The sequence below is a fragment of the Pieris napi genome, chromosome 11, assembly GCF_905475465.1.
Source record: "Pieris napi chromosome 11, ilPieNapi1.2, whole genome shotgun sequence".
NCBI lineage: Eukaryota > Metazoa > Arthropoda > Insecta > Lepidoptera > Pieridae > Pieris > Pieris napi.
In genome coordinates this window covers 510,029-537,888 of record NC_062244.1, presented here as the reverse complement: position 1 = coordinate 537,888, position 27,860 = coordinate 510,029, and the positions used below count along the sequence as shown (strand labels likewise).

Below are 27,860 nucleotides of genomic sequence, written 5' to 3'. Positions count from 1 at the left end.
ACTCCAGAGCCACCGCTGTTCTTATTGCTAGAATGCGTTGCCGACGTTTTTCATATTCTACGTCAGATACGATTTTTAGATATCAAATAGATAATGGGAGAATCCGCATCAGTCATAAATATAAAAAAAGAATGCCTTTATCTTTTAAGATTCATTAAAACACAAAATACAAAATAATAATTTTATTGCACAAGGATAATAAATTAAATTCGGATAACAAATATGTATCGCAATTCAATGTTTAATAGAATGAAAATTGAATAATAATGCCTTAGAGTACCTTCTAAATTAATTAATAATTATAATATAATAGAAACCCAACAGACTTATATACACGGGTTTCGATAGTTCTTATAGATAAATTGTTCAATTCATAAAATTTGCGAAAATATAATACTTATTGTGCATTTAGCAATAAAATGGCACCGCCGATAGCCCTCACTATTACGTATAGGTGAATATAGATAAACAGAAATTACATCTCCTTTTTACAGTTACATTAACTTAATTTCATTATTTATAATAGTCGGGAGTAGTTTCCATTATATACTCTTAGCGATAGATTTATAAATAACATTCTGTCGAACGGCATTCAGATTTATTTTAACATTAGTAAATTCTCGGGGAGGCGAATCATCTGCATCACAAGCCAAACATCTCTTCAACCTTTCGACCCCACAATCATAAGCGAACTAAAAGCGACGCAGCGGAATGACGTAATGCACCTCAAATGGTCCCTCGACGGACGAGAGCAATGCCGGTCTCCGTCTAAGTCGAAAATGGAAATGTTGAAATTTGGTTTTTGACATCTAGCTGCACGACTGGGATTTATCACAGACTACAATTTAACACAAACGAAACGGTCACTTCGAAGCGAGCACCGAACACTTTCTTTACACGTTTAGGCCTCGGAATTTGTTTTTTTAATTCAGTTAGAAAAGGATCCGAAACTGAGGAATTCGATCTGTCCCGGCGAGATCGCCGTCCCGCTACGCGATCGCACACATCTTCCTCAGATCGTTCTCCTGAGGGTCCAGGGCGTCCGGGGCGTCGAGGGGCCGTCGCTCGGTGACGTCCGGCAGATACGAGTCGTAGTCGAGGCCGTGTCTCTCGTAGAAGAGGAGATAGGCGGCGGCCGGGTCCACGTGGGGCGCGGAGGCGCCGGGGGGCAGGGGCAGCTCGCGGCACGAGCTGTCGTTGTAGCAGAGCCAGGTGCCGCTGGGGTGGCGGATGTAGGCCACGTAGTGTCCGCCGGACAACTGGCCCGTGTGGGACTGGATACGGAATTTAAGAACGGTCGATCAAATGATTATTTATTGTAATGTAAAATAGGAAATGAATAAATAAAAAAGTGCGTACCTACAAAGTACACATGTCACAAGTGAAACTTCTTTGTAAATTAATTATTACTAAAGTAAAAGACAGTATATGATCACTCCATGAATTTATATAAGTACGTATAATTGAGAATATACGAAATTTTATTTTTAAAATGAAGATTTCATAAAGACAATTTATGAAATATTAGTATTTTATATTTTATACAAAATAATTTATTGAAACCTCAAAGGACGAATAAAATATATAAATATAAAATACAAATATTTCATAAATTGTCTTTACGAAATTTTCATATAAAAACTTGGGAGTTCGAATACTTTCATATATTGTTACGTTCACCCTTTCTCACTCTCCAAGCGCTCTCTCCCTTTTTCTGCGACAAAAACGCTGCACATATTCGTGACTTTCCGCAAAATTTTTACCCTCATGCGCCTCACTTGAGAATACATATACTCAACTCACCACGACGGCGTAGAGCCTATACTTCAAATCGAAGGGATCCTGTTCCGGCACCAAGTGATGCCGGTGGTAGTCCACCAGGTGGTCGTCCAGCACGGGCGTGGTCACGAGGCTGCTCGACTCCAACCTCTTCCTGCCGACCGATTCCCGTTTCTTTCTTTCGGACCTGCAAAGACATTTCGGCGTCGATTAAGACACACCCATTCTTCGTTTAAAGTTTCAGCAAATATAAGAAATAACACTTAATAGTCGAGACGTACCTCGTCCTGACTCTTTCCCTCTCCTCGTTGTCTTCTTCGGTCTCGCTTTCCGAAATAGGATCGTCGACGTCGACCAGAAGAGAAGATTTCCTCTTAAAACTGAGTTCCTTGTGTCGGAGGATCGTCTCCTGAGGCACCGACGCGAGGAATGGCGTCGGATCGAAATCGTGGAATGGAAAATTTACAACTTTCTGGGACTTTATCCACTTGTTGTTGACGTATTGGAATCTCTTCAGGTGGACGATCTGGAATGAGAAAGGATTGGATTGAGAGACGACCGAATTATTCATTTTTAATAATCACGAGAAGAGAGATAAACCGACCAGCACGGGCGGGGCCCGCCAGATCTGGAGCTTCTTGGTGGCGGGTTGCGCCGTGCGGCAGTTGGAGCACTGGTAGCGCTGCTCCAGCCGTTCCTCGGAGGTGAAGGCGCCGAGGCAGCTGCCCAGGTCCACGGCGCTGCCGGCCGCCACGCGGCACTGCGCCACCGACGCGTGCTCCACGCAGGCCTGTTCAGAGAGAGTTCCCTTCACACTTTTGAACTACTGCGGCTGCCGACCGACCGTCACCCGAATAATGTCAAACTGGCTCGAGCGTTCGCCGATTCGGTCACCTTCTCTCGCGTGGTCTGATAGCGCAGATGCAGCGCAGTGGGGTCCCAATCGATGGCCAGCATCACGTGTCTCCTCCCGCCGCCGACCAAAACGCTGAAGTCTCGTCCGTTCAGCTCGAAGGGGTTCTCCTCGCTCTCCATCTCCTCCTGACAAATTTAATCACCGATCACAAACGCTGGGACAAGAACGTCACAAAGAAATCCACCTTTCTAAGTTTTTGACGTGATAACGTCTTTAAAATCGTTTTAGTCGGGTGACATGTTCAGAAACTTGTGTCACACCAAAACCTCACGAGCGCGATCGCAGGTATAACGAGAGAGAGACGGACCGATCTCCCGTCTCATCTCGAGCGCTGCCAGTCATTCCGTGAATGTATGAAGAAAAATGTATATCATAGTCGAATAAGTAAACTTGTCATTTTACACCCGAAATTTATCATCAAAAGTGTGAATAAAACGATAGATGTAATTTAAAATTTGAAAAAATTGTTATCTTCATTAATTCCTTACTTCCCAAAAACTTATATCACCAATAAGACGTTATCACGTAAACATCTCGATCGTAAACCTACTTTACAAACAACCAATATTTTTTTTTTCTTTGCGAAGGAATATTATTCCTAAAATGAAAGTCGGCTCGTTCTTAAGAAATTCTCAACATTAGATGATAGCCATACTCACGTGAGGTCTGGTGACGAGTCTGCCGCTGGCCTGCCGGTGAAGCTTGGCCCTCGCGATGGGAGAGCTGTTCTCGTCCACCGCGGTGCTCCAATACGTGCGCTCGTGGCTCGATCGCTCCGTGAACGTCTCCCCGTTCGCGCCTTGGACAAAGATAAAAGATCAGTATTAAACGTAAAGGAAAAAAAAACGAAATAATGCCACCGTTATAGCTACCCGCGGGCACGTCGGCGAGCATCAAGGGCGTGTCGTCGCAAGGCAGGGCGCAGCCGCGGCAGAGGGCGGGCCAGCCGCAGCGCGCGCACCACGCCCCTTCCGCGTTCACCACGCGCAGCGTGAACGGGAACTCGTAGCCGAGGCTGTCGTCGCTATGGGGATTTAGGAAATTTCTGCTTTTTATTTGATTTTTAACACAATTCGACATGTTGACTGAATGAAATGTTGCCATATTTTTATAAATTGTGACTTTTTTCTAACATAATATGTCGTATGATACGAGCTACACATTAAACATAAATTGAAAGATTTATAAAAGAGTTGAGATAAAAGGAAGAGTTTAGGAAAACATTAAACAAAATAATCCATACCAATCGGTGGCATGGTTGTGCCGGTCCGTGGCCGGCGGTCGCGCAGACAGGAGTCGCGCGAGCTGCGTCCAAACCGCGGCGTACACGTCCCGACCGCACGCGCCCGTTCGCACGCCCACCACCACGGGCACGCCGAATAAGGCCGCGCGACTCCGCTGCCAGGGTAAAAAGTACGCGTCCGATCTGGTCTGCTTCCTGGAAATGATTCAACTATCACGAACAGGAATAGTCAAATGATTATAAGGTTGTATTATGTATTACATTTTTCATTAGTTGGGAGGTTAATAAAGCCTATGTAAAAATGTGCGACACAAGCCGCGCACGAAAGAAACCAACCTATGCACTGCGATAAGGTAGTGCGTATGCGAAGGGACTTCGGTCGCGTCTTCCATCTTGTTCATATCGGTCGGCGAGGAGGGAAACTTGGCGCCTAGAGCTTCGCCCCTGTCCCGCGACTCGGGGGCTCCCAGTCGGGGCAAAGTCCGACTGCGCAGCTCGCTGGGCCGCCTCTCCCCGTAAACGATACCGGGCGGACTCTGGGACATAAGAATTTCCGATCTCGACCGCTGAAATCGTTTTTTCCCAATAAAATAACTGAAAACATGCGCAAGCGTCTTTGCATTGGACGAAAACGCGTCTGCGTATACCGCGTCGGGCGAGTCGGTTTTCATACATTATGTCAAAAGTCACTACTTGTTTAGATTGAAAATTATCAAAATGAATCAAGTCAAATATAAATTGTACTAAAATAATGGCAACGTCACTCACCCCCAGCCTTGCGTACCTGCACTTTACTCTGTAAAATCGGGATTAAAACGACCTATTTTTAGCGATATTAAATACAATTCTACATCAAGCTAGCCGTCACGCATATACACGAGACACGTCGAAGTGACAATGCAAAGACCACTAAAAAGCGCCAAAACTTTCTAAGAAAAAGCTCTATTTACACACTGGCCGATCTGAAAGATGGAGGTATCGGTTTAAAGAATGTGCAAATGGAGGGAATGTTGCGGAACACAATTTTGAAGCGATACGACATTTTCATGAATTAGTGACGGTTAAAGTGATTCTATACTATTCAGCTGAAATTAAATCAAAAATCTAGCTATTTTTTACGATACCGTTTACAATATGCTCAACGTGCTAGAAAAAAATGGCAAAAACAGCTTTGACAGCGAGTTAAAATCACAAAACAATGTTTAGACAAAAAATCATTCACTTAAAAATAACTGTATAGTAACGAACGCGGACGTGCGCGTTCGTTTATATTATTTTATACATCTGAACGGATTCTGAATTGCTTAAAGAAATTCTTATTTATTCAAAGAGAGAGATGGAATGGAGGAGAGGGCGCGGGGTGTGCGAGGGTGTGCGATCTAACCTTAAAGCAGAAGAGTGCGGGCATGCAGAGGCCGGAGGGCGCCGCCCGAGGCGCGTCACTCACCTCCGCACTCGAAGGGCCCGCGCTCGACTCTGTGGAAACGAAACCACATTACATACATAACATATCACACACACACATTCAACAATCTTCATATTGATAGTACGTTAAATCCATACAACAGCAAGGACAGGGTCGACTTTAGTCATCACAAAGAGAATAATAATAATAATAATAATAATAAAATAATAATAATAATAAAATATTTATTTGTTTTCTCTCACACAAAAAAAAAAAATACAGACACAAAATACAAATTTCAGCATTAACAGGCAAAATCTGTGTGAGAGACTGGCGACTGTACTAGGATACCTGTATTACAGATTGCCAGTCCCTCCGCATCCGGACCGAATGGAATTTAAGTAGGTACATCAATTTGATCGAGAAACTATTACAAATATTACAAATATACTCACATTTAAGTGGGTGTATGTGATGGTGCATGTATGGTTTAGTGTATGTAAGTGTTAATGTATGTATGTGTTAGTGAATTTATGACTTAGTGTATATATGTCTTAGTGAAGCATATATGAGCCTGGGTGATAGTGTACCTATGTACTCGTATACATAACGTGTTAGTGTTAGGTATTAGCTGAGGACTACTAACAACTTCTCAGTCCCCTCGTAGTCTAGATTTTTAAGCCATTTGACTGTAGCTTTTTTACACTCATATTTAGTAAGCGGATATATGTTGATCAACCTGTTTATCTTGTTATATAGGTGACAGCCCATAAAACCAAAAAACCTTCTTGAGAAAGCTGTGGACCAACGGGTATCTGAGGTGCAGACTTTATATTTGCATCGTTTGTTGTCATTCAAAGAAGGATCATAGCGAGTTATGGAGTGTTGTTTGAGCACAGTGTTCAGTATAAATAGTTGACGAACACTCAACACGTCAGATAAAAGATATAGATCTTTGGTAGGGTAAAAAAATGGTTTAGAATAACTTACTTTCAATAACGCACGCTGAGCCCTCTCCAGTTTTATAAGATTAGTTTTACAAGCCCCTCCCCAGACAGTAACACAATAGCTTAAAACGGATTGGCAGAGGGATTGATAAACCACTTTAATTATCGATTTTTCAGCAATATTACGGAGATTCTTAAAGGTGAAGATAAGTTTCCGAGTTCGCGATAGTAGCAGGTCAATGTGGTAGTTAAAATTTAGCGTGCTATCAACAACGACACCTAGATACTTAGTATTGTTGGCAACAAAGATCTTTTGACAGTCACAAGAATCAGTATCAGAACATACATGAGCAGTTAAACCAAGGTTAGTACTAGAACCAGGAGTTTTTATATAGAACGGTATACATTTAGTTTTATTGACATTGATAGTTAGGGCATTCATTCTGAGCCATTTGTTAACAACGTCGAATCCTCTTTGAGCAATGTCGACAGTATCTTTCCAGCTATCACCATGAAACACAAGTGCAGTATCATCTGCAAATGTTATTATTTTACCATTTTGTAACTGGAGGTCACAAAGATCATTGATAAATGCCAGAAACAGTGTCGGACCTAAAACACTACCCTGTGGCACACCATAGCGTATCGGCAAATCGTCACTAACAATGTTGCCCACCCTTACTCTTTGCTGTCTATCACTCAAGTAGCTTTCAAATAGTTTAAGCTGCAAACCACGTATACCCAAAGCCTCCAATTTATCCAGCAGAATAGGACCAGCGACCGCGTCAAAAGCTTTCGCAATGTCCAAAAATACAGCTAAAATTTTATTTTTCTTATTTAGTTTTGTAACAATATGATCAGTTAATTGATGAACTGCGTCGCTTGTTGATGAACCCGGTCTGAATCCAAACTGTGAGCTGGAGAGTAGGTTATTACTTTCTAAATAATCGATGAGGCGTTTGTTAATCAATTTCTCAATGATTTTGGATATGGTAGATAGTTTAGAAATAGGTCGGTAGTTACCGACACAATCTCTATTACCACCTTTAAAAACCGGAATTACTTCAGCTAGCTTGAATAGGTCCGGAAAGATCCCTGTAGAAAGAATCAAATTAAATATATATGTAAGTGGAGGGACTAAGATTTCATGATAACGTTTGAGAAAGGCTCCAGAAATATTATCTCTGCCCGCAGCACCGTCCTTCTTCAGTTGCAAGATAAGAGATTGAACTTCAACTTCATCAGTAGGTAGCAAGACGAATGAGGACAGTGTAGGATTGATTGATGGTTTTTTATAAGAGCTATTAGAATATGATTTTTCGGCAATATCCTTCCCGATAGAAACGAAATATTTATTAATGTTGTTGACTGAGACCATCGGGTCCAGTGGAGAGACCAATTCAAGTGCAGTGCTAGTTGTATTGTTAGAGTAGGTTAGTTGTTTGATAGTGTCCCAGAGAACTTTTGTATTAGTCTTAGCAGCTTTAAGTAGGCGGTTGCTCTCATAAGTATTTTTAATATTTTTTAAAAGTGAGTTGCAGAAATTTCTATACCTCTTGTAAGTTAACGTTAATATTTCGTTACTAGGATTTTTTCTTGATTTTTGATGTAGTTTGTCACGATGCTTTACACATCTTAGTAGACCTGCAGTCATCCAAGGCCTCTTGATCCTTTTACGATTTGGGATGGTTAAAGTTTTCGTATTTGCTTTAATTACAGTGTCAAGCGCAGTCAGAAGAAATGCTGTTGCCTCATTGGGATCAGTCATTTTATATACAAGGCTTAGATTTAAGTTCTTCATAGCATCGTCCAGAGACGGGTAATCAATCTTTTTCAGAGATGAGTATTTGTCAGTCATAGTGCTACGTTCAAGTTTCAGAATTAAAGTGTCGTGATCCGTGACTGAGGTTTCAGCAACATAACAAAAGACGCGATAGGAACATTTTAGTATTACATGGTCAAGACAAGTCCTGCCATGAGTTGGAAATATGTGGGCTGGCAATAAACCGTGAGAAGCCAACATATTCAAATACGTTGAAGAATTAACATCCTTATTGTTATCCAATATATCAATATTGATATCACCTATCAGAACTTTATGTGGACTACTAATCTCAGAAAGAAGTTTGTCAAGAGATACCAGAAACCGTTGAACATCTTTGTAACCAGGTGGTCTATATACTGCAATTAGTGTTACATTATCCTCAAGGTTAATCAGTAAACAGTTGGCATCACAAAGGTCAGGCTCGGATATAACTAATTTCAAATGTTTTTTGTAAAATACTACAACTCCTTCATTCTGTGTGAAGTTTTTCTCGGTTAGAGCAGAGTTGTATCCCTCAAGAGATGGTAAGTTACGATTATTATGCAGCCAACATTCCGTTAAGATTATTAAGTCCCAATCAGTCCTGGATCTAAACAATAAGGTTTGAAAATCAGAAAAGTTACGATTTATACTACGAATGTTTTGATGGATAATTTTTAGACACTTATTCGGGCAGTTCATAAGTCTCTGGCAGTCCTCTATGTCACAAAGAGAAGATTGTGCAACATCAAGTTTATCGATATCATTTATAATTGCATTAGTTTTATCGAATTTTATTTATTGAGTCCGCAACTATGGTAAGACAAAAAGGCACGCGGTACAGCACAACCCTACGAGGATTCCACAATCCCGGGGACAACGCCACACAAATGAGACCAACACAATACACATACACACGGCACGAAAACAGACTGAGATTGTTGTTAACAGTTACATTCTTTCTATGAGTACACTTTGTATATATTGAGTGCAAGTGATGTATAATTTCAGTGAGTGTGTGAATATAGGTTAAAATTAGTGTAAGAGCAAATACAAATTCAAACGAAAATACATTATAGACTAAACGAGAACTTAACATGAAAAAATTGACTAAGGTAATTTTATTACTAGCAAGACTAAAGTAAATCAATAGAAATAAATGACAATATACAGTTAATTGGCAATATAGGTTAATGAGAAAGCAGTTACATACAATGAGTCATGATTCCTTTGCCAGCTGAGATAAGCATTTTTCTGATTGGATTAAAATCGGTCTACCAGTCGAATCCTTACGCAAAAGTATTCTTCCATTTGAATGCCAGCACGAGTAGTTATGTTTCTTGGCAAATTGACGGGTTTCAAACATAAGTTTTCTTTGAGATGGACCTAGATGTTCGTCAATGTAAAGTGGAGTCTTTATTCCTGGCAAACCGATAGTATGAGTATTGAGCTTCTCAGAAACCGGCCTTAAAGTTCCTTTGTTAAAGTTTCGCAGCTTAGTCAATAAATCATTTTTAGCATTAACACTCGTAAATTCAACAACAACAGGTCTTGATACTCCTGGTCTACCCGGCAGCCGATACAAGTCACGTACAACACTCCTATTTATATCGACATCCACAGCTTTGCCGATGACAGAAAGGGTCGAGAGTAAGTTGTCAAACTTTTCGTTTTCAGAAATCGGGATATTGCGAATCTCCAGAGTTGCATCTCTTGTACGAAACTGTATATCCTGGATATGCGATTCTAAGTTTTTTATGGCATTATTATTATTTTTTTGGTTAGTTTCAATTTCCTTTACTCTGTCATTGGTCTCCTCCTGAAACTTGTTAATAAATTCTATTCCTTTTTCTATTTCTGAGTTAGACTTCTTTATTTCCTGGAATTCAGTTTTTATATTGGATAATTCAGAAAATAATTTGTTTAAGGTGTCATTTAGAGTGGACTTCCAATCACGTAGGTTTCGTTCTTGATCCTCTTTCCATTCAGAAAGCATTTTCAGGACATCCGCTCTTAAGTCGCTACTTTCGGAACTAGAATGAGCATTCGGGGAAGAGGTCTCCATTCGTTGTCGCTTGGAGCGCGTTGTTATATTGGTGTCACCCTTGGCAATACAGCCCGCACTCGTCATCGGAGACTTCGAAAGATCAGACTCCGATCGGGAACAAGACATCACAGAAGTGTTACGAGGGGGTGAGCGTTGGATATTGGGCATATCTTCAATGAACCCAGAGTTCAATATCGCAAAGCAACAATAGACAATCGCACCAGTTGATCGTAGCAGGTATAACAGCTTTGTAGTACCGTAGCAAATCACAAGCGTCGTAGTCTAACTTACGTCATTAGCCGAATGTGATGTAGAATTTCGACTCGCCGGCACTCAACCGTTTGGTGTAATGGCAAACAACAGCGCTCACTTCACAGCTTATCCAAGAAGAGGCACGGGTTCAAAACCACAAAAGTCCAAGTAGTTCAATTTAGTATTTTAATTTAAGATTTTAAATTTAAATTTCTCACAAAACTCAACACAGTGGACACGTCCAAGCGCTTCCGCGGTCCGGAGGGGAGAGGAGTTCTGAGAGAGAAGTTCTGGTACTGAATATAAATATTAGAGAAGACTAAATGGGACAGTCCAAAAGAGTCTATCGAACTAAACTCCAAAATGAAGGTGCAAAAGAAGCGTACCGAGTAAGGGCGCGTCCACGGCGGGAGCTCGAGCCGCGGGAGGCACCTCGTAGGCGTAGAGATCGCAGGCCGACCCGGCGCTCACCTTGCCGCCGTCCTCCAGAACCTGCCCGATGCGACTCCCGGCCAGCAGCACCAGCAGCATCCTGCAATTTGATATAATCAATGTGAAAATCTTGTATTTAGATGAAGATTGAATTAAAAGCGACTAAAACTCACGATTCCGGCGGAAGACCGCACAGTTCCGAGAGAGACTTCTTCAAGTCGAGGTAGGTGCCTTCGGAGTTAATTCGCAGCCCGTACTTCACCGGCACCGAGCCGTCCAAGAGAATGACTGCAATTATATATATATATAGTTATAACGAAATCTTTTTGACGTTCGTAACCACCAAAGCATTTCCATAATTAATTAAATTTGAATTTCTCGAGGAACCAAAGCGTACCTTTGACTTCGGCCCGCACGTAGGCCTCCATGGGCAGGGGCAGGCTCAGCATGTTGAAGGTGTCGAAGCGCACGGACTCCCGACCGCACACGGAGCACCGAACCCTGTCGGAGTAATTTGACCGTTAAGAATTCTTTCTAAGAGCGATAGAAGAGATCTTCTCTTCTTCACAAAAGTCTAGCTTCCGAGTTACCTGGACTTGAGCTGCCCGTAAAACAAGTCGGTCATGATGGAGGCGTTCCTCTCCTCGTACTGCTGCCAGGCTTCGGCCGCGATGGCCTCGTCGGGTCTCCTCTCGGGCGCGGGCGTGGCGTTGGGCGTGGGGGCCGGGGTCGGCGCGGCCGGGGCCCTGTTGAGGTCCTCGTGCAGGGCGTCCAGGAGCCAGGCGAGCAGCTCCTGGGCGTCGTGCTGCCCCCCTCCGGCCAATGCCCGCGCCCAACGGGACACGCACCAGCGCACGCGCAGAGGCGCCACGGAGCGGGCTCCGCTACTCCACACCTGGACGTTCGAGCTGATCGTATAGCCTCAGTAGTGTAAAATATGAACCATATTAAGTTTACGCTTTGGATTAAGTGACGTCCATTCATTAATAATATCAGTCAATCGGTGTCTTCAGAGGGCGACTCGCATCCCAAAGGAGTTCGAGCCCCGGCTCGTATGGAAGATACCGTGAGTAAACCGGTTTGCCTTAGAAACAAAAATATTGACAGTATGTGTCAGACACAGAAGATTGATCACTTACTCATTAAAAACAAATGATCACGAAACAGACACAGAAATCTGAAGCCTAGAAGGTTGTAGCGGACCTTTTTTTATTATTAATCGCGTTAGAAAATGAAATAAAAAGTGTCACCTCTTTACAGAGCTCTCCGTATCGGACGGCCAGCGCCCCTCCCGTTCCCAAAGGGTTTGCCGTGTTCACCTCGTACAGATGCAGCCCCGAGTTGAAGTAGCGCCTCAGAGGACCGGTGTTCCACACCTAGAGACCGAAGCGAGACTATATCAAAACTGAATCCAAACGTGCACATCTCACCACCGTCGACGGTACTCACGGCCTGCAGGGCTGCGTTCATGAAGCAGGTGTTCCCCAAATTGTGAAGGCCAGTGGCGCCGGGCAACTCCGGGGTCGTCAAAGTCTCCCGACGCTCGGTCACGCGACACGAACTGGGAAAGAAAAGATTCAGCTCAAATTTTGGTAACTGTCCACAATTTTTTTTTTTAAAAGAAGAGTATCGACCGAACCGCTAAAGTAAATATTCATCATCTTCTTATTTCTGGGGTAAAGAATTGGACGTAAAGAAACCCAAAGTGTTCCTCACCTCAAAGCGCCAATCTCCTCGGGCCAAGTGAGATCGGGGTTGCGCACCTCGAGCAAGAGAGGCGCCCGCTCCGCCAGCCCCAAGGCCTGGAGGGTCGGTCTCTCGTCGTCCAAGAGTAATGAACCTTCGTCCGCCGACAATGACCAGAGGCGGACGTCCTCGCGCGCCAACCCCAGCGCTTGGCAGAGGAACTCCGTCACCTGTGGATCGTGGTTAGGTTTTTGAAATACAACACAAAACCGTCGTCGTCTCTTTCTGCCGCATTGGATTAACGATAGGATGAAAAGAGACATGACTAGTTAAAACATGATTTGGGAGCCAGACTCTGGAAGAATACAGATGGGACTGTCGAATCTAACTCTAAAATAGTTGCAATTTCTACAGCGTGAGGTCTACCTGTCTGACTGTGGCCAGCCTGGAGAAGGCCGCGGTGTAGGCGAGGTGCCTGTCGGGCGGGGCGGGCGAGACGGGCGGGCCGTACACGCCCACGCCGATGCTGCCCGCGCCCATGCCGCCCATCCCGCCCATGCCGCTCATGCTCACCGTCGATCCTGTGAACGAAACATTTTAATGACGTTCGAAGATTTATGAACCACAATTTGTTAGGAAATCATGGCGCACCTAGTCTTACAGTTTAATGAGTCTGTAGAACGAGAGAATCTTACTTTGCGAGTGAGGCACGTGACGCAATATCTTCAGCTGCAGCGGGTACAGCTCCAATTCTACATCGGAGTTCGCCGGCCTTATCACCTGTTCAAGATTCGACATTAACTCCGACGTACAAATATTAATAAGAAACGGTCTAGAGAAAAAAAGAAGAAGAAGTCAAGAGAGTGAACTTTATTCATAGTAGTACCCTATATCTCGGGGAAGGTACCTGTCTGGGCAAAGGGTCCGGTCCTCCGTACCAAAGGGCCACGGCCCGCCAGAGAGCGTCCGGCAGCAGCTCGAAGTCGCGGTGCTGCGACAGCGTCACGTCGCGACGCAAGTGCCCGCCCTCGCCGGTGAGCGTGCGCACCTAAATCCTCTCGTCATTATTATATTCAGTTTAATAAATTTCCAATCGATGCGCATAATTAGTTGTCTTTTTTATTAAACCCAAAAAAAATATGTATAGTAGTAGTATAGTCGTCAATAAATATATCAAAAGTACAGACGCGAACACTCCCCTAGCATACAAAATCTGGCCAAATTACGAGATTTGAATATATAATTATAAGAATAAATGAGGTTTATCTAAATTCATTCAACTTTCAGTTGTATATATGTTACTTAACCGGCAAACTAAGACTGTTTTTATTCGTGTACGTCACACGGAGATCATTAACATACGATTCTGAGTAAAATCTGAATATGTTTATATCATTAACGCCAATTGATGACGCCATACACACACATACACACGCTAACACACATACACATACCCCATGTGGTTTCCTTATATATATAATCATTTTTTGTTAGTGTTGCAAACTAATATAATAAAATTTGTTTATTCTGCATAAATGTTTACTATGTGTGTACTAGTTTTTGTGAAAAAAGAAGAAGAAGAAGCACGCGATAACTTGATGGACACGTTCGTACCTTGAGAGTATTGGGAGCGAGCAGCCTGGAGTTGTCCACGTGTCCGGGATGCGGATGAGCACGATGAGGCGGTGGCGGCGGAGCGCTACTGACTCCGCTGCTGCTGCCCGCGCTGCACACGGATGCCGTCTCCGCTCGCCACATTAGGGACCCCATGGACTCTATAAAACATAAAACGGTTTCAAAATGGGCTCACCCAAAACTTTTTAACTACGCGTTATAAAAAATTCCGCGTTTAAAATGACTTTAAAACTCACCCGTAGAATTAGTGGTAAAGCTATCGTCACACACGATGGCGTCGTCGATGGCGCGGGTGTTCCGGCAGCAGGAATGTGGCGGTCCGCTGGTGTAGAGGAGCCAAGCGCTCCACCACTCGGCCGATACCAAGTACCAGAACTGACCCACGGAGAGGCCCCTGCAGGTCTCGCGTCGAAGCCAACCCAAAACTGGAATTACATGTTCATGTTAGTATTGTCTTTTATTGACATAACCTTTACACATTTAAAGAAAAAACTTTTTAACCGGATTAAAGTTATGTATTAGGTATTATAAATTTACAATAATTATTTAACATAATTTTAAATTTATCCGACGGTTCGCGTGCTTTACAGCGTGCGTGGTCACGTTGACCAAATGTTAATGTTAATTAAAATGTAGTTCAAGCCACGAACAATCTTTAAACTATAGAAAGAGCGAGAATTTGCTTATCAGGAAAAATTTAATATTTTTACAGGAAATATTAAATATGCAATGCGACGAACGCACGCGTTAAAGGTATGACTTAAGTATTGGTTTTGACAAATTTACCTATTTATTTATTTAAAAAAGCACACTAACGAAACACATACAAACACTTACAGAGAATACACGACATACAACAAACACAATACAAATTATAAAGGGAAAATAACTCAAAATAAAAGACAAGCTAGATCAAGAAATACAAATATGCAATTTAAAATTTTAATTAATTTTTACTTGTTGCAATTGTTATTATTATTGTTGACGGATCAACAGTGGCTGCAGCATCTTACGCCTGAAGACATTTAGACTCTCGTAAAATGGATCTTCTTCGCATGTACTCAAAGCGTCGTTTGACGCAGATAGAGATCTGTTTAGAGGAGCATTACAACCGACGTTGGTCCTCACTGCCAGAACGTAAAAAAGGAACTGATGTGTATGTACCAAGTTATATAAAATTTTGTAATATTAAGATAATTTCAATCAAGTTGCGTGTATCACTTGCCATCAAGTGAATGAAAGCCTTTTTTCATATTCGCAATTATAGCAAAAATTGCGGTTAATTCGTGCGATTCTGTAAACATGGACAGAATATTGAGGGTTTCAAACAACACTACCATATTCCATGCTGCGGACCAGAGAATTGAATAGTATGATTTTAGGCTTTAAGGTGTCTGCCCACTATCCCGTAGCATACCATGACCGTGCTAGGAACGTATCAGGCACGGAAAGCAATCCGGTACGCTCTATTTCGCCCACTGGAGCGGGCCGACAGCGTTCTAAACCCGTTTACAACCCGTATGTAACCCGTATTTAATCCGTATGATGCCCGTATGTGACACGGCAGAAATCTTTTCAATACACTCGTAAGGCATCGGTTCATTCTCGTACAAATATCAGTGTTAATATTGGACATTATTCAGGCACTTAGTTGATGACGGAGAAAAGTTTTTTCAGTACTTCCGAATGTGTACATTCAAATTTAACGCATTTAAAACGGGTTTGTAACGGTCATACTCCCCGTTCAGTCACCGGTCTGGCAACGTCGCGTGCCATGCACGTAGCGTGTCCGCACCGGCAAAATATTCCCTCCGACGAATAGTTGACGGCCCGTGCATGGCACGCTACGGTGTCGGCCGGTGACGGAACGGTCTAGTGGGCAAGGTGTACTTCTCCATACAAAGAATAGTTTTTTGTCTGAAACGGTCCTAGTACGGTCATGGTATGCTACGGTGTAGTGGGCAAAGAGCTTTACAGTTTTTAAACACTTAGTCAACGGTTTTATGAAACCTAGCATTCCAGAAGCTTTATTGACTTTTGCATTATAATGTTTTAACGATTTTTGTTATTCATATGGCGATAGATGCCTAAAGTCAAAGGTACACCAATTTTCATCCAGCCATCTACTTACATCTTTAAACAAACTCAATAATTTTAAGTCCAGAAAAAGCTTTGAATTTATACTGTGACGAATATCTTAGTCCGAAGCTGAATAAAAATAAAATGTGTTTGTTATGGAATATAAGATACAGGTATCACTTCTTCCACATCATTAAATTTGTTTCTGTAGACATGAGTAGGCTTGGTGTAGGCAGAGAGTAAAAGCCGGGGAAAAACCTCTCGGTTCCTTTTTAAAATTTAATTTGTAACACCCTAGTGATGTTTAAATATCTTTGTAACCAAAGTAAATTCAAGGAAAAATTAGAAAACCTAAACCATGAACCACACGAATACGGAAAATAAAAAGTCCGTCATTTCATTATTAATATTTCTTCTTAGCTTTTTTGTTCTGTGTTTACGTTACATGATTTTACGTAGTCGAGGTCCTTGAAGTTTATATTATTGTCAATCTCGAAGGAGATAAATTCCTTAGACAATGTAAAATACATACATTTAAAACATTCATAATGTGATTGCATTCATAAGTTAGGTCTTCTAAGAAATATATATTAATACATTAGGAAACATTTGTGTTCACTGTATGATGTGTAGTCATTTTTATTAGATAAGATAACCGTTCTTAAAAATAAATTAAATCTATAATAATTATGCATTACGATGGGAACCTTTTTTACTAAAAAAACAACTGTCAGGAATACCAGCTCTTCCATAACAAACTTAATATCTTCTTTTATTTTTCAGTTACACACTTGTTTTTTTTTTGAAACTGTGTAATAAAAATTCCCGCATTTAGTGTGTGAGTGCATGTCTGTAAGATTGAAATAATTGAAAAGAGAAAGTAAAAGCATAAATTACTGAGATTACAGCATCAGAAATTATCAAATTTACCGCGACCTTGAAGACGAGAGATAACGAAATTGCGAATTACCGTTTGCTCATCTGATACGAGACCGTGGTACTGCACAAATAACACTATAAATTTTTTAACGCGCAATTAGCCACATACGTTGAGGTAAAACTATATTTGAAATTTCCCAGCTTTGCCACCATAACTGAGGCTAACTTTTAAATAATGAGGAAAAATAACGGAGGTGAACTTTAACATTTTGGTTTTAGGTGGTAAAATGGATAACAAGTTAAGAACTTAAGAATTCGACCGCTTTGCTATTAAGTTGAATGTATGCACGTTTATTTAATGTATGCAGACTTAAATGAACCCCATTAATGTTGCTTAGATCTCAATTTTTTCATTTTTTTACGATCCTTGTTGCTGTTGTTTTTTGTTTTCGTTGCTATAATTTTTTTTACCAACGAGAATATACAGTCTTATTGAATTTAGTAAGAAGTCTAATGGCAAACCGATAGTCATAAGGTAAAAAATAAAGCGGTTTAAATCTTAATAAGTAAATATTAGTATGGGCTTCATTATTGTATATTACTTAAGAAAAAGATGATTTTTTAATATAAAAGTTTAAAAAATGAATCGTACAACTTACCAATATCACGTTCATGGTGTTTGCAGTGGGGTCTTAACCCCAGCACAATGTGGCACAATTCAAACACGAGTTCAAGGAATGGTCCCACCAGCGTCTGCGCACTTTCCACGCTCCATATGAGGAAGTCTTCACCAGCCAACGCCACATCTGATGCTATACACCCCCCTTCCATAGAGGTATCCTTTTCCTGTATAACAACGGTGTTTTATTTTTTATTTTTTTATATATATAACAGAGGGCAAACGGGCAGACTCCCTGATGTTAAGTGATACCGCCTCATGGACACACACATTGCCAGAAGGCTCGCAAGTCCGTTGCCGACCTAGAAATTGGTAGGCACTTTTGTTAAAGGACCCCAAGTCAAATTGGTTCGGAAATTCATTAGTTGCAGGTTCCACACATTGGTGGGTCACAGCAAAAACTGCTTTAAAAGGCTCAGTTGTGGAACGACGGACATCGAGGTGATAGGAATGGTATTTCGTATTCTGCCTTGATGGCTTACACTTGATTATGAATTCCCTATTCAGATACTAGAACACCGGAAACCAAACAGATAAAAGGGGTGCCACAAAATTCATAGAAAATAAATCAGTAAAATTTTAGACATTTCTGTCAGTCAAACAGATCTAAAATTTGAAATTAATACAGTCGTTAAAAAATAGTTTGATAACCCAATTGGGTTTAATTTAATCTGTATTTTAATTAATAAAACAAAACTGTTTCCTTGAATACTAGTAACCTAACAGGAAAAAATGCTAGACGCACATTATCCTGTCTAAAACCGCAAAGTTAAAAACATAAAACTCGTACCTGATCCAACATAATAATATCCCCATCGCACGTGGGACCCAACTGGAACATTGGCTTCTTTCCATTCTTGGGTACCGTCACCAGCTTCTCTTTGAGGTTGAGTAGAATCGTCTCTGGGTCGAAGCCCTTCTCATCATAATCTCCAGAAGGCGTAGAGGCCCGCGAGCCTTGGTTTTTTATAGATTCATTGGCTACTGTACAGAGGACGCCCACCATATCTATCAGCTCTTTCTTGTTGAGGACTCCATCGCGATCTAAGTCGAATACTTTGAAGCAGACTGTGAGACAATAAGAGATTTTTCAATTATTTAAACAAACATCGTCTAACAAGAGTGAGATGCCCAGGTAATATTTTCGGTGACATCAGAATTAAAGTACATGTGAAAACTTTTGTAAATAAAAGAACTATGCCTAAAGTTTTTTAATCAATTAATAAAAGGTACGAAAATACTTCTATGAAAAATCAATTAGTATCTTATCGCCTAGTTATGTGGGCTAAAACCAAGCTTACAATCAAAAGTCTAACTAAAAATATCCAATATGCAACAAAGAAAAACACATCAACTATGTTCGAGTATATACCTCATGCAATAAATTTTTTTATCGTGTTGTAAAACTGAGAACGACGATTATCAAACACGACGCAGTACATAAAAACAATCGCGTAATGATAAATATTAACGTTTCAGCAATAATCACACTACTAAGAGCTTAGATAATATCGTATGCACCCTACCCTATCCTATCCGTATCACCCTGGGACTCACTTCACTACGTCTCAATCGATAAAAATGTTTGGTTCACCGTGAAATAACAAGTTAATCGCGTGAAATACCGCGAAATATGCTGTTAAAAAATAGAGCAAACTGCATAAATTTGGCAGATAAGAATTTCAGCAAATATTAAAAATGCTAATGTGCTAATAAGATTATGTGTTCCGGACATTGCTGTCAGAATTATTACCATTTAAGTCATTTTTGGGCCGCACAAAGCTATTAGATAGCTTCAGTGCGTCGCTTATTATCTAATAAAACAAAAAAACCGAAGCGACTTGTTTGTGCCAAGTTTTAAGTAGAAGAAAAACGTAATAGGTGGGCTTAAAAGTTCGTAGGCTAACATAGAAAAAATATTTTTCTCTTTCTTGAGATGTCATATGGAACATGGAATAATGGTTCCCCAGGCCCTTTTATCAACTAGATAATTCACGACTCTACAAAAATTTTTAGTTCTTTGTCCTAAAGTTTATACTATTATTTTCCAGTTAGTTATGCACAAAAACGAAAAGAAAATACCTTTTTTCGGTATAAAGTTTGCTTTTGTGAAATTTTTTCCGAAGTTATCGGAAGCAAAGGTTAAAGCTGGGGTTTTTGTTGGTCCGCAAATAAGACAGATTTTCGCCGATGAAAAATTTCCAACGTTGCTGAATCGTACTCAAAAAGCAAGTTGGAACAGTTTTAAAGCAGTAGTTTCTGGATTTTTAGGAAATAATAAAGCTGAAAACTACGAAAAGTTGGTTGAGGATATGCTTACAAATTTTAAGGCCATGGGCTGCAGGATGTCATTAAAAGTACATATGCTGCATGCTCATTTGGATAAATTTAAAAACAATATGGGAGCCTATTCCGAAGAGCAAGGAGAACGTTTCCATCAGGACATCATGAATTTTGAACAACGCTATCAAGGCCAATACAATGAAAACATGATGGGCGACTATATTTGGGGTTTATTGAGAGAAAGTAGCTATGAACATAAAAGAAAAAGTAAAAGTGCACTTTTAAGTTATTTTCCACTTTTCTGTAAGCTAATTTGATAGTAAAACTTAATAAAAATAATTAACATTTTTATTTCAATAGTTTTATTTTCAATCAAAAATTAAAATCCGAGATTTTTAAAAATTTCGTTCAATCAGTCTTCTAAGCACAAAAGCAAAGTTTTTCATGCCATATATTTTTTTCCGTCTTATTACGACCTAAACTACCGAAATTTAATGCTTTGCAATCAAAGTCAAATTTCATGTTTATAGTTGATAATCGTTAACTTTATAGTAAGCCTTTTTACACAGCTTTTCTTTAATACATTTCTTAAATTTATTAAAAGGCAGAGATAAAAGAGCTTCTAGGACTTTATTAAAGAAGAGTATCCCTTTTCCAAAAAAGAATTACTAACTTTAGATTGTCTAGTGCGGGAAAATGCATATACATATCATTAAGGCCAATTTCAAACAATATTGTATGTCGGCTCTCGAATCGAGTGTATGTGCAATCAACATAGATAAGATATGTTAATCTATCGGTAGCACTGACAATTAACATAGTGTAACAGATAATCGTAGATGCACTGATGCCTTGGCCTATTTACCCAAGATTGGTCTTATTATCATATCGTTTTACTATTGTATTTACACTCAGAATCTATCACTTAACTAAAGACAATCGTTGTATTAAAAATTTGTCTTTTGTAATTCAAAGCCGTAGTTGAATGAACTGAAATGTCTGTTAACTAATACTATAGTTTATTATTATTCAAAATGCAAATTATATATTGAAAAATAATAAACACCTGTAACGCCGAGGAGTACAGGTTGCTTTAAAGTTCTCATTCGTAAATTTTGTCCAAGTGTTTTATTAAAAACCGTGTAATAGAAATAATATAATAAGTATTAAAAGAGCGGAATTTGAAATACGGTCAACTACAAATACGGAAATACGGTAATACTGACCGTATTTCAAATTGCGCTTGAGTACCTACTGTCAAATATGTCAAAATTTAATGTTAAAAACAGTTTGAGTGAGGTGCTAGAATTCCACACTAACCAGTGAGAACTGCGTTTCGATGTCGCGTTAGAAATGTTTCTTCAAAAAATAAATATACTGGACCATGCAAAAGTAATTGCTATCTCCGGATAAATGATTGACGTCAATGCTTCGGATCGGAAAGAAAGCGCTGTATCTAATTCACCACTTCCCAATTGATAATAATTTATTGGTACTATGTACTCGTTGTTATCATCATTCTTATAATATATTAAAAATACATAAGACACCAAAAATATATAGAAAATCTAATAAGTAATTCTTTTTATACAGAACAGGACTGAAGTTTGGCCATAATGCCACCAGATGTTAAGTCAAAAGTCAAAAATCATTTATTCATGTAGGTAACACAATGTACACTTATGAACGTCAAAAAAGAAATATACATTAAATGTAATTTTACATTTATATTTGCCAGTTGTCAAATTAAGGGAATTAATTAAATGTAGAACGGAAGAGAATAACTGGTAATAAACTCTCTGCCACTCTTTTAATAGCCAAGTTTTTTGTTTTATACGACGTTTGTGAGGAGCTGCAACCATTACACAATGTTCCACATGACATCTTAAGTAATAAATAATAATAAAATAAATTTAAAACAAGGATTTGTTTTCTATCAGCAGGAGGCATGGTGAAATATGAGTCGAAACAACTAACATCACCGCATACACGAATTCTAGTACGACTAGGCACCACAAGTAGCACTCGTACACGAGTATGACGCATGGCCAGCCATTGGCCCCTCGCCATATTTTAGGGAGAGAGACAACCCGACGCATGGACAACCGCCACAAGTGTGAGTGAAGTTAAGTGAGATGTGACCTGTCCAGGAGATGCCTATTTAAACGCCGCTTATGAACCCATATTATACTTAATATCATAGCAGAAGCATTTACTTAAAAAAAAATATTATTGCAATCACTAAGAGTTTAGATTAGAGTTTTAAACGTTTAAAAAATGAGTAAAAAATGGCCTTACCCTTGGTCAAGGTAATTTAGATTCGTCGATTGTAAAGGCTTGTACAGATACTATACAGATATAACATTATCACATCGCCCTTTGTAATAAAAACAAACAACCACGCCTCTTACGAGGGTCATTACCAAGGTGACAGAGGTCGTACATTGCAGATGTAACAAGTTCCTACAAAATGATTTTGGTTGGGAAGTGTCTGTTGGGAATTGAAATATAATTTTTATATCAAAATGGATTTAGTAGATATATTTTAAACTAAACGTTCATAGTCTAGCATATAACGGAATGGTAGAACATAGTAGACAGCCATTAGGCACATTTTTGAGGATTTCTGTCTTGTAACGGTCCGAACCAATACAAATTCAATTGCCAAAAATATTTTATTTAAAACCGACGTTGTCCTGGTGCAATTAAATGACAGTGAATAATAATATTATTTATTATATTACAACAAGTTTAATCCTGGGTTTTTAATGGAGTGCATGATACTTTTGGGGTCCACATAAAATCTCGGTACGCAGACGCAGAATTATAGGAATCGCAAATGAAAATATCTTGTCGATGATAGTTAAATTGCGAATATGATAAAATGATAACATTGAAACGTCTCATATCAGCTATCAAAGAACTAAAATAAGATTGCAATGTTTAAAGAGACATATTTGTTTATTTATATCGCGTCATGTTGATTCTATTGTGTTCTGTATATTACGCGATACACCCTTGGGATTTAATATTGAACGCCGAACAACTTTTATTACGACGTCCCTTCTTAACGAACTTGTTGATACACTTACTTACACTGGTGTAACGGAATCACAAAATTATTTTTTAATAAGTTCGGTTATTAGTTGAATAAAAGAGACAACTGACAATAACATTGGTTATGTTAGATAAAACATACTTTACGAAGCGACCGATTATCAAAAAGATAACATACTTTTATGTCTAGTCTCTAGTTAGAGAAGACCGCAGACAACGGTTCACAAAGGTTTTGAATTTGAATGTAGGGCAGTACAAATAGGCTATCAACGAAGCCGATAAATACGTACATGTCCAATATTGAGGTGAGAATATTGATGTCATAAGATTACATTTGGTATTTTTCATATTTTTGTACGGATCAGAGTACTGGTCAATTCGTGCAGCGGACCGAAATAAGATATAGGCATTCGATGTGTGGTGTTGGAGAATGTTGCGAATGACATGGACTGCAAAGAGAACCAATAAGTCCATTCTCAACCAACTAAAGATCACCAAAAGACTATCAACTATCATTTACAAACGGGTGCTTAGCTACTTTGGCCATATTGCCAGGAGAGAACCGAATAGTCTCGACAAGCTGGTAATGGTAGCGAGGTGTGATGGCCTAATGCCCTGAAACAAGCTGAGGATAGTGTGGACGCAGCAAGCCGACATAAAGAAGACTACAAAGAAGAACACATTCGTATTACTTCTGTTTCACCGTTTAGATATGTGCTGGACGAATCTATTAAAAGCGGTCTATTTGCTGAAATGCCATCAGTAATAATTAATGTTTAAATTAATCTCAGTCAAAATCTCAGCTTACAGTGCATTCTATTTCTCCTAACACAGCGTGTGTGATTCCAACTATATATAATCCGACAATGATTAAAATAATTATTCCACGATGATTTACGTACAATAATTTTGTTACAAACAAAAATAATCACGGCATTTAACAACAAACAGAACCGTGAACTCGCCATTAAAATCTCGACTTGTCTTCACGTTAACGCTAATGAGAGCAACATTAATCGTGATAAATTACCTAACGAGTCGAGTAATTGTAGTAATTTTGTATGGTTATGGTCCGTGCTAAATGTCCTAGCTGGTGTGAAGATAAGTCGGCCTTGAGAGATGTCGACTCGCTCCGCATTCGTTTATAATCTAAATGAGGTAATCTGAGTACTTCCTATATAGGCCGCGGTATTAGTCTTAAAATGTTACTTGTCCAGAATTTAGGTGGTGTGAAACAGTTCTCATTACGTGCGCAAGGTAAAACTGTTTACTATTTTAACATAGAAATTTGAATCATAATTAAATATAATTGATAAAAAGGGCTGAATTTATTTCATATTGAAACATTGTTAATCCAACTCTTATTATTCAAAGACATAATATACTGTTATATATAGTTCAATAGTCTAGTCTAGAAGTACATTAAGTGGTGCACTCATATTATCAATCGACAAGTACTATAATAATTAGTGCGTAATGCGAATGAACGCTCATAAAAACAAGCTAATGGCGCCATTGACAATCCAAAAATTTATTTCGATATAAATCTTAGAATAACACGTAAGTGTATTCAATGGGGTTTATCCCGCTACATCTTCGTTGTTTTCCTTCCATGACAAAGCACTTAGGTCAAGATAAACGAACTTTTCGATCCCGAAGAACAGTCACAGCAATAGATCAATGAAAATATTGAGTGCATGCTGTGACGCAATAAGAAATAATTATGCATTGTTAGAAACGTGACGATTTCCTTTCATTGAATACTTTATAGAGGGTAATAAAACACTAAACCATACTGGCACAAGGCATATTAGCCGCAAACCAGATATTCAATACTTTATCCATTAAATAGAGACCTATTAACGTTACTATCCCAAGCATTATATGATTTTTATAACCGATTTAATTCGTTTTTCGTATTCGTATGTTGAGAAAATGCGTATTTTTCTACATATCTAAAAAGGATTTTAATCACAATTAATTTTATTAAAATAATGCAAAATAACGAATGCTTCGAAAGGAAAACGCGAATAACATCCAAGAACCAACGGCACTTTCCCGTACTTAACAGGAAATATTTCTAGCAACTGATACATCAAAACTAATAAGTCTATTCCGATTTCTTATTGTATTTTAAACACGCAAGCGGTTAGCTACCTTTAGCGTCATTCTTCGACATCGAGAAAATTAAAATGGTTACACAAAGTAAAAATAACTTTGCAAGGACTTCTAAGGCACAAAGTCAAAACCAGTTTGTCGCTATTTATGTATACATACTTTAAATATTTATAATGTAAATCCCGAGACTTGAAAGATATTACTTCTTGGAACTCATTTTGAAGGCCAAAGCCAATTTTTTAGTCTTATTTCTTTTACATTTATTACCAAGAAACAAATATTAATATCTTAAAGGGTGAACATGAACTTCATTCGACAAAATCCTTTTTGATACATAGTAATTTTTTACGACAATTAATAGTTTTAAACTAAACAAAGGTTTATCATGTAAAATAATCACCCATTTTTTTAAACTAGAAACATGGTAAAAATACTTACATTTTAGTCTCTCAGTCTGTGGTCCCCGGCAAGCTGCACTCAATCCACAACATAACTCTTTAAAATCAATATGTCCATCTTTATTTTCATCAAACGCTAAGAAGAAGCCAGAAACTGCTGCTTTTGGAAGAGGTGGTGACAATAGGGACTGAAGACTATTTGCATCCAATTCGCCAGTTGCGGTGGAGTTACGAAGAGACCAGAAGCATTTTTCAAGTTCTATTATATCCTAGAATGTTTAAGTTTTGTTAATAATACTCATAACTGCATAGAAAACGATTGTGTAATAAATTGTATAATATGATTATTAATACTTAAAATATAAAAAATATAATATTTAAAAGATAATAATAATAATTAATGCAAATACAAGCAAAAAAATCACAGAATAGCACAAAAAAAGTATCAATACTAAATCACTTAAGTGATTTTAAATAGTAAAATTACTTTATTATTTATTAATGGTTAGTAATAATTTAGGCTCTATAAATTATTGCTTTAGGTTTGTAAAAAAATAGACATAACAACTAGAAAATACAACATGCACTACAAACTAAATGGAGGATATTAAAGAATGGTTAATAACCTGCAAACAATGTATCAAGATAACAAAATAGCTGATAAAACCAATGAGAACATTAAGTTATTATTGTATTTAAATCATAATTGTAATTATTCACTATACAATTTCACATGCAATAATTTCCTTTAAACATATAAGGAGACTTTCAGGACAATATCAGAAAAAGTTATACTTACTCTCTCCTCAAGGTGAGTGACTCCAGCTAAGCTTTGATAAAATGTAGGAGTTTCTAAATCATGGACATGATTCCCTCTATCATACAACAGCCACTTAGAGAGTATTGTAGCATCTTTATGAATGAGTAGCCAGGACCTGAACTGTTCAAATGTCACCCTTTCCCCGGTGCCAAATAGACTAGTCAGTATCTCTCCAGTTCTGGGTAAATTTGTCAGGGGTAATGATGTAGTTTCTAAATGCAATGCTCTCGCAAAATCCTTTTTATAAATATATGAACCATTCTCACTGTGATTATTGACATATAAAGTCCATAAGAACCTATAGGAGAAAAAATAATTGTAAAAACACTGACTGCTTTAGAAAAAAATCCTGCATTAGAAAAACTTATAAGATCTTACTTAATTTTTTCTTCTATATTTCCTTTTGTAAGAACTACGACGCCGCATAGCAAATCCTTGAAAGCAATTCCCCGCTTGGTGCCTCCGCAGGCTTGATACAGCCATTCTGCAACTTCGTGAGGGACTCCATCGCAAAGAACTTCGTGAATAAATGCATCCAAACTTAACGCTGTACCGTTTGCACCAGCACATCTTTTAAACGCTTCACGTATACGCCTTAACTCACTATCAGACACTGTAATTTAACACAACGACATTGCAATTACGTATTTATTATTATTCAAAACACTAATAAGTAACGTATTAGAAGTATGCCACCATTCCGTACCTCGTCTTGTTGCATCTTCGTAGGATATAAAACTAGGTTTCGAGTCTTTTACACCCATATTCACGAAAACATTAAAAATCACATCATTAGAAAAGTACAAATACAAAGAAACAAAACTTCAGCTGACAGCTCACGTCGTACCATGTAGCCATATTGGAATTGAATATTTTCCATTAGAAGGTGAAGGAGGAAAAACATTTCTTAGAATGTCATTCCAACTTACAGAATATAAAACTTGATTTTATTTTGTTAAATTTACTGTTATCTGTAAAATATATATATATAAATATTTTTCGTACACTATTAAGAGATCGTTGAAAACAATATTGGATATTATTTACATTTATTTTATTATGCACGGTACTGAAGTAAAATTAAATAATTTTTTTAACACGGAACCACTACCTTCGCTTTTTGACATTGGCTGTTGACAATGATAACAGTTATTTGACGGCATTCTATTTAATTTGTACAATGTACAATTTTAACCGCAACGCCAACAGGTTCTAGGGGCTCAGACAAGATGCCTAGTCACTAGTGTGTTACGAGTAGCTCTGTACTCATCTGTGCTAAAGACATTTGGTGCGTTCCACTAAGCGTTCACAACGCTCACGCTCACGACCGCTGATTTCCCCATTCCACTTGATTGGGAATGTTACTGTCGTTAACTCAAGTGGAATGGATTATGGAGCGTT

The 27,860-nt window shown here is 38.8% G+C and overlaps 1 protein-coding gene across 4 annotated transcripts; it reads right to left on the bottom strand.

Moving 5' to 3' along the window:
• Window positions 1-167: 167 nt before the first annotated feature.
• Window positions 168-27,347, bottom strand: LOC125053576 (ubiquitin carboxyl-terminal hydrolase 32). Of its 4 annotated transcripts, none has more exons than XM_047654981.1 (28): window positions 27,166-27,347; window positions 26,838-27,072; window positions 26,439-26,757; window positions 25,680-25,908; window positions 18,574-18,851; window positions 17,764-17,950; window positions 14,383-14,571; window positions 14,126-14,286; window positions 13,419-13,559; window positions 13,207-13,291; window positions 12,938-13,092; window positions 12,542-12,741; window positions 12,275-12,386; window positions 12,076-12,201; window positions 11,416-11,720; window positions 11,223-11,326; window positions 10,999-11,113; window positions 10,780-10,925; window positions 5,323-5,414; window positions 4,275-4,504; window positions 3,939-4,133; window positions 3,568-3,719; window positions 3,355-3,494; window positions 2,674-2,820; window positions 2,384-2,569; window positions 2,061-2,305; window positions 1,804-1,966; window positions 168-1,274 (listed from the first exon to the last, which is right to left on the bottom strand). In XM_047654981.1, the coding sequence occupies exons 1-28, from the start codon at window positions 27,221-27,223 to the stop codon at window positions 990-992; spliced, it is 4,980 nt and encodes a 1,659-aa protein (XP_047510937.1). In that variant the 5' UTR covers window positions 27,224-27,347; the 3' UTR covers window positions 168-989. The 4 variants fall into 4 exon arrangements, with proteins under 4 accessions (XP_047510937.1, XP_047510938.1, XP_047510940.1 ...); XM_047654982.1 differs by having other exon boundaries at window positions 4,275-4,474; XM_047654984.1 differs by having other exon boundaries at window positions 5,386-5,414; window positions 27,166-27,346.
• Window positions 27,348-27,860: the final 513 nt, after the last annotated feature.